The sequence below is a fragment of the Pyrgilauda ruficollis genome, unplaced genomic scaffold (assembly GCF_017590135.1).
Source record: "Pyrgilauda ruficollis isolate IOZ18807 unplaced genomic scaffold, ASM1759013v1 scaffold223, whole genome shotgun sequence".
Lineage (NCBI taxonomy): Eukaryota > Metazoa > Chordata > Aves > Passeriformes > Passeridae > Pyrgilauda > Pyrgilauda ruficollis.
This window is the reverse complement of record NW_024521762.1, coordinates 404,878-419,536: the sequence shown is the minus strand read 5'-3', so window position 1 is coordinate 419,536 and position 14,659 is coordinate 404,878. Positions and strand designations below refer to the sequence as shown.

The following is a 14,659-nucleotide window of genomic DNA, read 5'->3' as shown; positions in this document are numbered from 1 at the left end:
TAGAGTAACTCTCCTGCAAGCAGTGCTGCTGCAGCTATTGCCATGAGGGCAAATTCCTTTGTGCATACCCTGCTTTACACACCTGACACTGAAACACCTGAGCTAAAAACACACAAAACTCAGCTCTGCTCCGTCTTTCACTGCAATTGGAGCTGTTCATGTAAGGATAAATGAAATATCATTCAAATAAATCACACATCTGGGTTTTAAGAGAGAGCTGACAGTACCCTTATAAAAGGATTTACAGTCATTTTATTTTCCCATCTTCATTTAGTGAGATTCAAGGTGGATTTCAATTAGCTGGAAAACGTATTACTTATGTGTTTTGTTCTTGGTGCTGTCACTATTTAGGTGTTCAAGAACATCTTGACCTCAGCACCCACAGCCAGGCACAAACTGCCTCTACAGGGAGTGCCCTGTAACATTCTGTAACAGATGAGGGACTATTCAGTAGTCCAGCACAACTCTCAGAAAAGAACTTTTTCTTCCAGTGTGTCTGAAGAAAACCTGAGTGTAGCAGAAGATTACATAAACCAGGTTTTCAAATACATTCAAACTTACAAACTTTCTTTCTTCTAAGGCAAATAAACAAATAAATAAATAAGACCATTACAAAAAACCGTTTTTCTCCTCTTTAAGAGGTGTAAAATTCAAGTTGCGATTTTCAAATAAGGCCATAAAAATTAGGTTCACCAGTCCTGCTGAATATAGTGAACAGGCCTATTGCACAAGTTAGTAAAGGTTTTAAGATTCAGCTGAAAACTGTTTTTATTGCAGACTTAAAGGTCGCAAGAGGAAAAAAATGTAAAATCATAGAGTCATAGAATGGTTTAGATTGGAAGGGACCTTAAAGCTCATCCAGTCCTGCCCCCTGCCATGGCAGGGACACCTTGCAGTGTCCCAGGCTGCTCCCAGCCCCAGTGTCCAGCCTGGCCTTGGGCACTGCCAGGGATCAGGGGCAGCCACAGCTGCTCTGGGCACCCTGTGCCAGGGCCTGCCCACCCTCAGAGGAGGAATTTCTTCCTAACATCTAATCTAAACACAGGCTCTCTGCACAAATCAGTGTCGTTTTAAATGAAAAGATCATTTTGTTTGGGGAAGGATTAAACCCACAGATTTTCAGCATGCAGATATTTGTTACACCCTCAGCACAACGGTGCTTTCATGACATCTTTTAAAGACATTTGCAATTTGATACATTGAGTGAGTCTGCCTTGGAACATGCCCCATAGTGATTAGTAGAAAGGACAGTTACTAGAGGATGCAAGAAGGTAGGAAGCTGGCAGCATTATTTCAGGGCTCTTTGCTTCATTTCCTCACAAATGGCTCATTCAGGCATTTTGTTGTATGAAAGGGGGTGCAAACCACAGTATGTCTGTTCCACTGAGCCACGGCTCAGCGATGCATATTTATTCTGGTGACTCGTCCTACACTGCAGTTGGCAACTGAAATATCTCCTTTACCATTGTCTGTATCAGATTCTGTCTCCTTTGGTGGAGGAGTTATGTATCAATTCCCTGGGCAGTTTCCTCTGCCTCGGTCTCATCCCTCTAGGCCAAGGTGAGGACAAAATGACAAATAGCTGAGAGCATCTTGCCATGGAAGATTCTGTGGTGGGAGCTTAGGACCAACTTTCAACTATGCTGAGCAGGGAAAAAGCATTTTGCTCACAAAAGCATTTTGCTCACAAGTCCAACTTACCTCATCTATGGAAAAGAGATTACTTGTCTGTTCTACATGGGGGCTGAGAGAGTTCACAGCTTACATTTAAGAAAGCACTTAGGACAATGTTTTAGAAGTGACACACAGATGTTACTGTTACTTATTTACCAATAGAATTTCAGGTTTACTTATATATCGTGATGACAGCTGTACAGCACATTAGCCATGCTTTCTGTGCTCTGCTGGAAAATGCAAATGATGCCAGTTTTCATTTCCTCTCTTTCAAAGAAGTCTTTCTTTCCATCACAGTGCTCCAAGACTTGTGGGAGAGGTATTAAGAAACGGGATGTCTACTGCAAGAGTCCTGGTTCTCCCAAGGTGAAAATCTTGCCTGAAAGCATGTGCAGCACAGACCCTAAGCCTGAGTCCCAGCAGACCTGTGTGCTTGGAAGGTGTCCCAAAAATGACCGGCTCCAGTGGGTGATTTCTTCCTGGAGTGAGGTACAGTGGTGCAGTTTCATGGCTCACTGCCTGCCCTGGCTGCTCTTGGCAAAGCCAGCTCAGGGACAAACAAACCATGGGGAGGAAAGACAGCTGAGCTGTGCTTTGAAAATCAGGTATTCTAGGTGAGGAGCTATAAATCCCAGATGTAGATGGATGAACCCCAATGTCTTTGTTAATCACTGCCTGGGGTTCATATTTCCATTTACACTTTATGGAGCATGGGCTTTGTGGGATTAGTTCTGTGATGCTTTTATAATGCACAATTTGGGGTGTCTGACACATCACAATTTCCCCTTTATCTGCATGTGTTTGTGAGGCTGTAGAAGCTGTGCTTTGCCTCTGCAGTGCTCAGCCTCCTGCGGGCCTGGCCTGCGACAGCGAGAACTCAAATGTGGCGAGAAGAGCATCCAGGGGAAACTGGTCACCTTCCCCCAGAGGAGATGCAGGAACATCAAGAAACCAAACACCAGCCTGGAGGAAGCTTGTAACAAGGGAGCTTGTCCATCACAGACGTTGTATAACATGGTGTCTGGCTGGTATTCCTCGCCCTGGCAGCAGGTAGGAATGGGCAATCAGAGGTGGCATGGCACAGAGGAGCTGCCTCCAGTGCTAACAGGCCCCAGGTGCCTCCTGCACAGGGCCATTCCCTAAGGAGAACCACACCACTCAGCCACTGAGATGGGATGCAGCTGCTCCACATCCATCATGTACTTTGGTGCACCTCAGTGCTTTGTCCTGAAACTGAAGAATGTCACTTAAAAATGTTATTCATGCTTGAGAGGCACTACATTCCACACTCATTTTCCAACACTTTCTTCTCAGTCTTCTTCAAAGTGCACTGTGGTTGAACTACTGCATTTCTCTGTGCACAATGTATTTGAACATCTACATAGATTGCCTGGAATTCCCTAAATACTATGATTAATTGTGGGATCAGTCTGTATTTGTTTCTACATTCTTGCAAACAAGCTTCTGTATTTCTGGAACTTATCTACTTTATGAGTCATATATCAATGAGACACGCACCCATTTAATAATATTTAGATGAAACAATGTATGCCTGACAATTGCAATCAGATGAAAACTATCACATTTATCTTAAAGACAACTTTTCATGAAACACATACAAGTAAAAGGCTTATTAATTTTAAAATACTTCATAGCTCTTCCTGCAAACCCATAGTGGTTTTCCCCAGATACTGCCATAATTATGGTTCTGATGGGAGTTTTATCTGTGTTCAGGCAGCAGGGTTGGGCCCAGAGGCTTAGAGATCAAAAGAAATCCATGCAAACAATCAGGAACAGGTTTCTAAAATGTTCAGTTTCTGTCTCGATGCCTAAGTAAGGAACCAGATTTTCAGTGGAGTCCTTAAATAAGCACAAGACACACACATCTTTGTAAAGTTGGTCCTGATGGGGCTTGATGGACAGCAGCACACCTGATCCTCACCTCTCTTGCTTTGAAAGTCTCATCCAAGGCCCTTGAAAGCTCTCCCTTTGGCTTTCAGGGCTCTCAGAGTCTCTGCAATGAAGCCAAGGTTTTGTTTTCCCTCTGCTCAGTGCACGGTGACCTGCGGCGGGGGAGTGCAGACCCGGAGTGTGCAGTGCCTGCGCCAGGGCAGGCCGGCTGCTGGCTGCCTGCCCCAGCAGAAACCAGCTGTCCTGAGAGCCTGCAACACCAACTTCTGCCCAGTCCCCGTGAAAAGAGGTAAAACTCAGCTCAAGATGCTGCAGCAGGCTTGTTGCTTAGAGTTCTATACCCAGCAAACATCCCCTTTTTGCTACACCACTGATCTGGCCTTTTCCTTCATAGATGTTTTTTTCCCAGGCTTCCAGATTTACAGTAACTCTGATATTAACAGCATCTCTTCTTCACCAAGTGAGCCCTCTTAAAGCAGACTTGGGAGTACAACTGGTACTGGAGATTTTAAAAACAGGCATATGTTAAAAGAAGTATGTGAAAAAGTCATGCTGTTTGGTTCTGAACTGCACCTTTATTACTCTCTTGTTGAAAAACACAAGCATTCTGTGCTGGTACTGCTTTTGATGAATAATAGCAACTTTGGAACTAAACAACAAGAATTTGCCATATATTTTCAGTCTTCCAGACTTCACCCAGCTCCTGGGATTCCAAAATTGCTTTACCTAGAATGTCCTTCTTACTGTTCTGCCCAGTGCATGACATGCAGTCAGGGTACATGAAATTAGGGTCTCTCTCCACTTTCGTGTCTACTCTATCTCTCCACCTCTTCAATGTGAGAAGGGAGAGGGGAGCAAGAGGTTTTGTGCCACATGGAATGAGGGAAGGGGAATTCTCTCAGCGCCACCACAGACAGAGTGGTGCATTACCCTGTTCCAGAGATTAGCTTACAGGATGGTTACTGTTTGTGACTCTTTCCTAACTGCATGAAAAATGCTCATGGAGGTCCATGTTTGTCCCACATAATCTGGTTATCTAGGTATGCTAAAGTACTTTAAACAGTGACTTTCAAAATACTGCACATTAATTGACTTGTTACCTTTTTAAAACTGGGAGCTGAAAGCAACCTCTATAAAATGTAAGCTGGACTGTGTGAGGAAGGTGGTAATGGAGCTGGGAGCAGAGGTCAAGCTCTGGTCCTGCATCTTGTAAACTGACATTAGCCAACCATTCCCACGTCTGCCCAATCCCTGGCTTTCCCTGTGCACAAAACCCCTGTGAAACCCAGTGGGATCCTAACAGACCATTCGGCTGCATCAGCCTGAGACATGCAGGCTATCAGACTCATCTATCAGGGGACCTGAATCCAAACAAGGATATGGAGATGAAATGGTCCTAAAAGGGATAAGTAAATAGTTCTGCTGTTTTTATCAGTAAATGTTCCTAACACTTCAAATTAACATTCCTAAAAGGTTCTGCTGTACTTCAGAGTTTCTGTATAACTTCCTTTTCTGTTAGGATATAGCAAAGACTTTTCTTTCACCTCTGTTTTCCCCTGCTATATTTCATGTCTGAAGTACTGTCTGTTATTAATTTTGGCCTTGGCCTGCTTCTCTCTCTCCTCACATCTGCAGGAGCCCTTTCCCCTTTATTATACCTGGGTCGCCAGGCTCTAGAGATCAATTATCTCCTTGCTGCTCTCTAACTTTCTGTCTAAAGTAGCAAAAAGAGAGGAAACCAGCTGGACTGGAATCACATTGAAGCAAATCAGTCTCTATTATCAGCCATGCAGCTCCAGCTCAGTGATCACAGGCAAGAAATTAATGTTTCAGGGAGAGTTTGCACACTTTCCTAGACAAACTGGGTCATTTCCATCCCTCTCTAGATGCAGCTACGGTCACCGTAACTCGTAGTAAATCCAGCTGCTTCAAATGAATGAAAATCTAAACAACTTAGAAATACTTGGGTAAATAGAAATAAGGACCTGACTGCCTGACCCCCATCCACTGAATTTTATGGGACACTTTGTGTTCTTTCCAATAGTCCTTGAATTAGGTCCCAGTTTTAGCCATACCTCTGCAATATTAGCATTGCCCTCTGATCTTCAAAGGGGACATAAAGATTTATTAACGTGATTCCTTAGTGCTTATACTTTTTTTTTAAACAGTAATTTCTATTTTTTTTTTTTTTAATTCACCCTTTTGTGGCAGGAGAGCTCCTTCCTGTCTTCATCAGAGCAGCTTTCCTTCCTTGGTGTGCTGTGTGCTTTTCATCTCTTGTCTGCTTTGGGCCCTCCCAAATTCTGTCTGGTGGCAGCAGGTGAAGGAATGGGAAGTCTGGTGCTGAACTCCCAGCTGGATCCCTCCTGACACTCCATGCAGAACAGAAAGGCAGTGCAGTGGAGTGGGAAGGCTGCAGTTCAGTCCTGAGCTCCCCAGTTCCTGTTCAAGGACAGTATTTTCTTTCTCTACCATTGGAGTTTAAAGACAAGCTAATGTTTTTAAAACCTGAGGAAAATATGGCATTTGAAAAGAATTATTATTACTAAATTATTTTCTTTTTCACTCAAATAAATTTTGGAGTGATAAAGGCATAAAAAATCACCTTTGCCATCATATAAAAGGGAATAAAAAAAGAGCAGTGGTGATTAAACCAAAGAAGTTGCTATAGAGAGATGGAGATGCCTCCTGGCCCATGGAACATGCAGAAGTTGTCTGTGCTCTGTGAGGGAGCATTTATCTGATGTGACTCAGTAACTGATCTAAGAATGCAGACAGTGGTGGCTAGATTTTTGTTCAGTCTCCTTGTAAATTCCTTTTATTGACCATGTAAACAGTAGTTCTGAGAGCTGAACAAAATCTTTACCCATGCTTGCAGGAGATTTCAGTTTAGCTATAAATTTTGATAAACCCCATTGAGTCTTACTGCTCTCTCAGACATGGTGAATTTGTTTATAAATCACCCATATGAATCATCACTCTCTTCTTTTAAAGAAAATAAAGCATCCACTGCAAAATGAGGAGCAGCTAGGAGGTGTTTTTAAAGCCATGGAGCTGTGTGTATAAATTATATCTGTACATAAATTGAAGAGTAAGAGGATTTTAATTTAAAAATATTATTTGGCTGTATTTGTAACTAAAAGCTGGGCTTTTGAGAACTAATCATGGTTAGCAAGTCTTCTCCCATTGCAGTTAATTAAGATTTTGCTAACATGGCATAGTCAAATCCTAAAAGCTAATTCATGACACCTAACTGAAGTGTCTGAGGAAAGAGATTTCTGAGGTTCCCTGCAGAGTAAAAAGGAGAGAAAGAAGTGTCTCCAGAAAGTGCTGGAATGCAAGCACGGGGCAGAGCACTTTGTGCAGGGCCCAGGCATTCCAAGTTCTGTGAGGTGTGTGTGCAGGTGAACTCCACGTGATGATGATGATGATGATGGCAACCAGCAAGTGGTATCAAATATGGAGTAGGCTCATTTGTATGAGCCTGGGTTTGGAGCAACTGTAATCAGAGATGTAAACACAGATGGGTTTTTTTATCCTCTAATGTGGAACTTCCTCCTGTCTTCCTGAGCTATGAAGTGTGATCCAAATTTTTTAATACCTTCAGCTTTTGACCCCCCTATAATATTAGTTCTATCTTGATCAAGTTAACAAATCTCTTGGCAAAAATTTAGTGTCTCTTAAAATAAAGCAAGAAACTAGTATTTTTGAGATGAAAGCTCATTCATGTTTCCTCTCCTTTGAGTCGAGTCACCCACCATGTTTTTAATATTACCAAAGGCATACAAGGGTGTGGGACTATTGCCTGACTTGCAGACTTGCTAAAACACAGTCTTACCACATTGCTTGGGTTTCTCTCCTTCAGATGATCCTTCTTGTGTGGATTTCTTCACTTGGTGTCATCTGGTGCCCCAGCATGGTGTCTGTAACCACAAATTTTATGGCAAGCAATGTTGTAAATCATGTACGAAGAAGAACTGATAGCAGCATGTTATCTGAGCCCTTCAGTGACGGGATTCTCTTCTTCAATTTATGTTGGAATTATCTCTGCTTTGAGGCAAGACATGGTGCCACATAAACCACTGATGGGAGAGACATTTTTTCTAAGGGAATGTCTGAGGTACAGTAATTGTTGGATTTATGTTGAAAAAGGAATGTTTCTTTCTTATTTTTCCTTAATTTGCTGACCTCACTAAAGCACAGGGTACTATGGATCACTTGAACACTGAGACTCAAGGGGAAGTTCTTCTTTCTTTAAAAGTGTCATTTTGCACTGTCACATGTTACGAGGAAGAAATTAAGGCAAGGGAGCCTTTTCTGGCTGATTTACCAGAATGCAAAGCAGGAGAGCTTGGCAGCTGGAGGAGGAAGCAGCGTGGCAGCAGGACAGATCACACCATCAGAAGCGTGTCCTTTGCTATTTTTTGTGACTGCTGTCCCAGGGTGAGGAAGCTGTTTGCTGTCCCGGAGGGACATCCGTGGCTGAGGGCTGGAGAAGGCAGTGTCACACGTGTGGCCACCAGAAGTAAATAGTGCACTACAAAGATATTATGGTGCTTCTCTACCAGACTTGCTGCTGGAAAAGCAAGCTGTGCATCATGCTAATGTTTTTATAATTTTTGAAGAATTCATTTTCTGCTTTGTGTAGAAACTCAGAGGTGGTTAACTAGTAACTTGAAATGTATTCCTAGAAATATGCAGCAGTAGAATATTTGGACTTTTAATATTGTTGTGTTACAAGTAAAATAGAATTGCATATTTCAACTAACTCAAGGAACTCAGATTGATTGAGCTCAATGGTTATGTTTTCAACTTTCTAAGCTCATTAGATATGTAATTTTAAAATTTAAACTTGATATTTTTAAGTAGCTAGATTGTTTGAATGCCAAGATACTGAACAACGTCTTCCTTCTAATCTCAAATCTCTCTGCAAATTTTGATTCATCCATTACCCAAAGCAAATAACAAGAATATTACAGTCCATTAATTCATGCTGAACTTCTCTAAACAGTTATTTATTCACATGTTACACACACAAAAAAAAAAAAAGCAGGAAAAGATAAGTGGATTATTCACTCTTACCAAATAGAAGTCAATTCTATTTTTATACACCCTCCTAATACTTGTATTTAGTTCAGAATCTACCAGCAACCTAAAGAATTGTAAAAAAGCTGATATTTGTGGCCATTCAGTATCGAGATGTTTGATGGTACCATGTATCAAATGGTGCCATTCAGAAGATTTCTGCATTGAAGAAACCCCAACCTATTTGCCAAACCCATTCCGAGACAGAGCTGTGTCCTACTGTAATTTTCTGGGGAGTGCCTATGAGGGACATATTTATCTAATTCCACCCAATCCCACAACTTTTTTTGATGAATGTAGTTCAGTTTGAGTGTTTTTTTAAAGTATGGTTTCAGTGTAGGATTAGCCAGCTCAGCACTAATGCCAGACAGTGGTCACTTAAAATTAGCAGTTCCTTCTGAAACAATTTAAATTAAAAACATGTATTCTGTGTTACTTTAGGAAATGATTGGAAACATATCTCAACCTACACTGCTCTGTCTTGATATTGGACATTGTGTAATTATAACCTTTTTTCTAGGAAAACTAAAAGGTTGTTTTTGTTTTGTTTTTATAATTGTGTCCTTTTTATTATTTGATGTAAAATAATTAATTTATTAATGCATAGCTTTTCCTTTATATTTCTTTGCTCGCTTCCCTAAGTGAGGACTGAGGAAAGAAAAATGGTAGTGTCACAAAGTATGAATTATGGTGTAAAAAAAGCAAAAACTATAAGTGTAATATTTAATTATTTTATAAGCTTTGTAATAAAATACTCTGTTTCATTATATTTGGAATTGTAAAATTCATGAATAAAATATGGAGGTTATAAGTAAATATCAAGTGTTATAAGTGTTGTGTGCATTCCCTTGCATCTTTGTTGGTTGTCCCATAAGGAGAAGGTTATCCTGGTTTTCTGCTGCTGTGTAATTGGGAAATTGGGCCCAAAAAGGCAAAATGGAGCAAAAATTCATGGTTTTATTTGTATGACAACACAAAAGCTAAAATACACAACAATACATGTGCAAGACAAACCTGAGCTGTCGCTCCTCTCAGCAAAGAGAGTGGGAACTTGTGTATCCCAGAACCAGCAGGAGTCTTCCTTTATCTGCAAGGTGGTATTGGAGGTAAGGAGCCTCACTCAACACAGCAGGAGGTTTTACAGCCTCTCCCATCTGCCTGGGGATACTTGATTTTTCTAAAACTGGCTAAGAACTTTCCAAGCCAATCCCTAGGAGGGAGGGTACCATTTCACTGATCGTTTCAGAGATATTCTCCAACATATATTGGTGCTTTTCCCTTCATTCACAATCACTCAGTGCTCTCACAAGAGCCAGATATCCAGAGGGCTGTTGATAGAAATACTGAGATGCCTCTGACACACAGTACAATCCAATAAGTAAGCAATAATAGATCAGACTGCTCCTGAAGGACTCCCAGCAAGAGCTCTTTGGAACGGGATTTGGACTAGTGATTTAAGTAATTAATATGCCCACACAGGAATTCAGACTATAAACTGCTTAGTGTTTGGGGCTAGAATTTTGGAATTCAAATGAACCGATGGTTGTCAGTGAATTACAGTGTTGGAGGGGGATGTTGAAAGAGGAAATATTGCATAAAGATGTGCTATTGTGTGCTTGGATCCCCCCCAAGTCCACAACAGTTTTATTGCTGAGCCCTTACAACGGTATTTGGTACACAAAGCTTGGCAGTTTTCTGGAAGTGTATTGCTCCAAGGCTCACTTTATAAAGCAGAATGGGGTCTTTTCACAAAGGAATAGCTCAATTTCCTGTGGTCAGATTTCATCATCCTTTACTCAGGTAAAGGATGCATCTGCCCAAAACTCAAACAGATATTTAATGAATAGCTTGATTGTGTAAATCAAACTCAACTCTCTCAGATGCCCAGAAGACATGAAATGCTGGAGACAGATGAATGTTTCACTGCATGTGGCTTTATGGTAACATGATCCATATCCCATATTTCCTTTATTTTTCAGCAAATCCTATTCAAAAGCATCAAGAAAATAAATTATTATTTCTATTGTAATTGAAGTGCAGCCTTACAGAGTCACTGGGATGCCATTGTGTTCAGGGCTGTGTGCACAGGTCAGGAGGGCTCAGAGTCTTGAGTGTGCCACAAGAAACGAAGGAAAAGATCACGTTATTAGGGAGCTCATGGTGATTAGGAGAAAAAGTGCTGCTGGTGGCTCAGTGTCTGTGTGGACAGTGCAGGGCATCTCCAAGGCAGCTCTGTGCAGGTGAGATCTGAAGGAACAGTACTGAGGAACTTTATCCTGACACTGCTTTGAAAACAAAAATGAGATGTGTTCAGTGCTGAGTCCTAATCAAGATAGGGATTGTCCCAAGTTGAGGGAAATCCATGTGGATAACTCACCTGCCAGTGACTGGGGATTGAGAAGTGAGGATCTGGCAAAGCAGTAAACCTCCTTCTTGTCAAAAAAGTCCTGAAATAAGGAGATGCAGCTTCCAGGAGACGTTTTAAATTCCTCCCCAGGAACCACTGTATGAACATCAGCCAAATCAAGCTGACCTCCCTGCCTGCTTCCTGCTCACTGGACACCACCACTGTGGGTATTCTCCATCTCCTGCTCTTCAGGACAAATCCAGGTCCAGGCTGGGCTGCAATGTGTCCTTTGATGTAGATCACACTCTGGAGTCCTTCCCCTTCCCATGAGCACAGTCTGTGGCAGAGGGGCAGTGGGCCGAGCTGATCCTCAGCCCTGCAAAGGTTATTGACAGCATCTGCCTCACAGTGCCATGGGGAAGCCACAGCCTCTGCCTGGAGCACAGGGAATCAGAAACACACTCTGGCCTTCCAGCAGCCAGCACACACCAGGCAGGGCTAAGGGAAGGGGAGCAAACAGCTGCCAGCTGGGCTGAGCTAGAGACAAAATCTGAATTCCTAAATTCACAATATGTAGTAACATCAAATGCAGTATTCCTTATGTTCCCTGAAGAAAAACATCTATTATGGGGCCTATGCTTCAAGCTACTAAATATTTTATGTACTTTCTATTCAATAATAAGAATTATTCAGTCATGAACTGAACCTGTTTCATAATTTCTGGATTCTGCTAGTGGAGACAGGAACCTTCAGCTAAGTTCTAACTTCCAGCTTACTTTGTAAGCATTAAATCAAGCCATACATGTCAGCCTCAACACTGCTGTGTGCCTACTGCAAATAATGACAGATCTTTAGTATCCCTTGGGCTGCCAAACATTAATTCATTATGTTCTGTTGTGATAATGTTCACTAATCCTTTCTTAATAACATGGCAAAGCTGACAAAAAAGCCCATTAAAGAGGACTATAAATGGATTTTTATGAGAAATATTTACTTCTGAAGCTCTTACCTGTGGAGACCAAAGAGACTTTGGAGGAAAGCATAGACATGAATTTTGTTTTATGGGACGTTCTCAAATCACCACATCTGAATTTTGTCTGTCTAACTGGACAAACTGAAGGGATTCTTCCCAAAGCAGGAATGCCCTACAAACACTCTGCTTCCATGGAAATAATGGTCCTCTACTGAACACCATCTATGTCACTCTACTGTCTCTGTTTATATTAGTTGAAAAGAGTCAGGATATCTATTAAAGCAATTTTCACTTTCAAAGACCTTAACTGTACAGCTCTCTCCATTGATATTTTAAGTGGATCAGAACATTTCACTCTTAGAGAGATATTGCCTGTCAGCAGAAAGCTCATCAGCTCAGGTTTTTTAAAAATAAACTGCAGATGCCAAGTTGCCCAGAACTTCTGAGTCTGGGCTTTGCTGGTGTATGAGGAAAATCAACCAACACAGACAATAACAAGCTGTAAACACAGCTCTCTCCCATTAAATATAGGATATACTTCATCAAACTGTATCATTTCCCACAACTTTACTTGGAAGGGTTTGGTGTCCACTTCTGAACTACTAGTTGCAAACCCAAAATTGGGTAAAAACAAACTGGAACATCTCATTTGAAAAGCATCCAGCTATTGATTGAGGCTGTCAGGGTGTAAGTGACCATGTCATACAAACCTGAGCTTGCCTCGTGTCCTGAGGCCACTTGTCATCTATTGCTGGTTTTTTATTTTGTTATTTCTCAGTTGCAATGGGACTTTTAATGAAAATCATGATCTTGGTATAAGGTTGTTTTTCAGGTAAAATCAAGTGTCAGGATCAGCTTGCTAATCTCCAGCTCCAGCAGAGCTGTGTGACATTTGGCACATGGACTGGGGAGCAGAGCAGTGCAGCTCCCACAGGCTGGTACAAGCACTGAGCTCCCTAAGACATGCTGTACATCTGTCCCACTCATCAGCTATTCCATTTGCTCCTTAGCACAGGGACTCTACCCTAGAACTTGCACATTGCTGAGAATCCTGCCCAGCTTCACCAGCCTCGCTACTAAAGAGTAAGGCAGAGTAAGGCAATAGTAAAGTAGTGGTATGAACAATAAGGCAGTGCTAAAGCACCTGTGCCTTCATGCCTCAGTGCAGGTTGGGTGAGAGCACCAGGGAAAAACTTCCATCAGAGGATACAGAAGTTCACAGAACTGCTATCCCTGCCTTTGGTCAGTGGGCAGCCATTCCCCCATGTCCTGTCACTCCAGGCCCTTGCCCAAAGTCAACTTCCAGCTCTCTTGGAGCCCTTCAGGTACTGGAAAGCCTCAATAGGGTCATCCCAGAGAGATTCTGGGTACTGGTGCACGTATTTTAACCTCTTCTAGAATCTCCTGTGAATTTGAATCTTTGACCTGCTGTATTAACTCTCCTGTAGGGTGGCAGATGGTGTTTTTGCAAGTTCTTCACTTGTGCTGAGGAAGGGAAAGGAGGACTGGTTCAGAAGAGTGGATCCTATTTGGATTCATTCTTTTTATTCTACACCTGGGACATAGCAGCCTGCTGTGGTCAGACACTGGATTTACTGAAACCAGTGATCACCTTCAGCATTTAACCATCTCTCTCTAGATCACTATACCCAGTAGCCCCTTTGGTTAAATGGTTTATTTTATTTAGGGCAGGAACAACTCACACCTCCTGTATGTATAAGGGCAAGTGCTGTGGGTCCTGGTGTTAATGTGTCATCGTCCTGCTGGCAGCCCTGATCTGCTGAGAGATCGTGACTTAGAGGGAGACTAAAACTCTTCTTTTAGTCCAGAGATTTCTCTAATCAAGCCAGTTTTAGAAACTGCTATTCAAATTCATCCACATACATATATATACAAGATACAATACAAGATATATTACAGACTGTTTATCTAGATCTTGTTTTACGTAAGGAACAAAATTGAGGTGGAAAAACCACCCAAACTATTCTTTATGTGCTATGTCTTCTTATCAGGAAACAGCCAGACTGAAGTAGTTCCCCAGCTTCCTAGACTGCACAATCCCACTTTGCCCAATAAGAGAGTGCTGCAAAAACTGGGTTGTTCTTGGTGCTGGCTTTTGTAGACGCTCTTCCCTGAACTTCTCATTAACCTTCTGAACTTCATGCCTAGTGGATGGATCCCAGCCAGCATCCTCCACTTCCAAAAGACTCTTTGAAAGGAGAGTTTACACCTCAGGTTCCAAACTGATTTACTGTGGCACACTAACAACACAGAAGAGGAAGGCAAACAGTGGATTTGCCTTTTTAATAACAGCAGTTGATTAAAAAATAAAGTACCAATAATGTGAGAATCATACTGTCCTGAAACCTTCAGACATTTTGGCACATAGCTCTGTCTCTCTCGGACAATTGCATTCCCTTTTTCACTGCTTCCCTCCTCCTGTTCCAGAGCTCCCCCCTGAAGTCATCGGGGGGGTGGGAGCAGAGTGGGTTGTGAAGTGTCCTGGGATAATCCACTTTGACAGGGAACTGCACTGATTAAAAGTTATGGCTTCGCAACAGCAAAGCTCCCACTGCTGTCCACGTAAAAGTTGCTGCTTTCTATTTAAACTTTAACCATCAGATCTAATCAAGAGAAAATAAGGACCTTTTTATGAATTCCATGAGAAA

At 41.9% G+C, this 14,659-nt stretch overlaps 1 protein-coding gene across 4 annotated transcripts in view; it reads left to right on the top strand.

Moving 5' to 3' along the window:
* ADAMTS18 (ADAM metallopeptidase with thrombospondin type 1 motif 18) overlaps window positions 1-9,486 on the top strand; it is a 78,221-nt gene extending 68,735 nt beyond the window's left edge. For all 4 annotated transcript variants that reach the window (XM_041468655.1, XM_041468654.1, XM_041468656.1 and 1 more), the window contains 4 exons: window positions 1,972-2,163; window positions 2,512-2,724; window positions 3,727-3,874; window positions 7,451-9,486. In XM_041468655.1, coding sequence (XP_041324589.1) covers window positions 1,972-2,163; window positions 2,512-2,724; window positions 3,727-3,874; window positions 7,451-7,566 — 669 coding nt within the window. In that variant the 3' untranslated portion in view covers window positions 7,567-9,486. The remainder of the gene's footprint in view (window positions 1-1,971; window positions 2,164-2,511; window positions 2,725-3,726; window positions 3,875-7,450) is intronic.
* The last annotated feature ends 5,173 nt before the right edge of the window (window positions 9,487-14,659 follow it).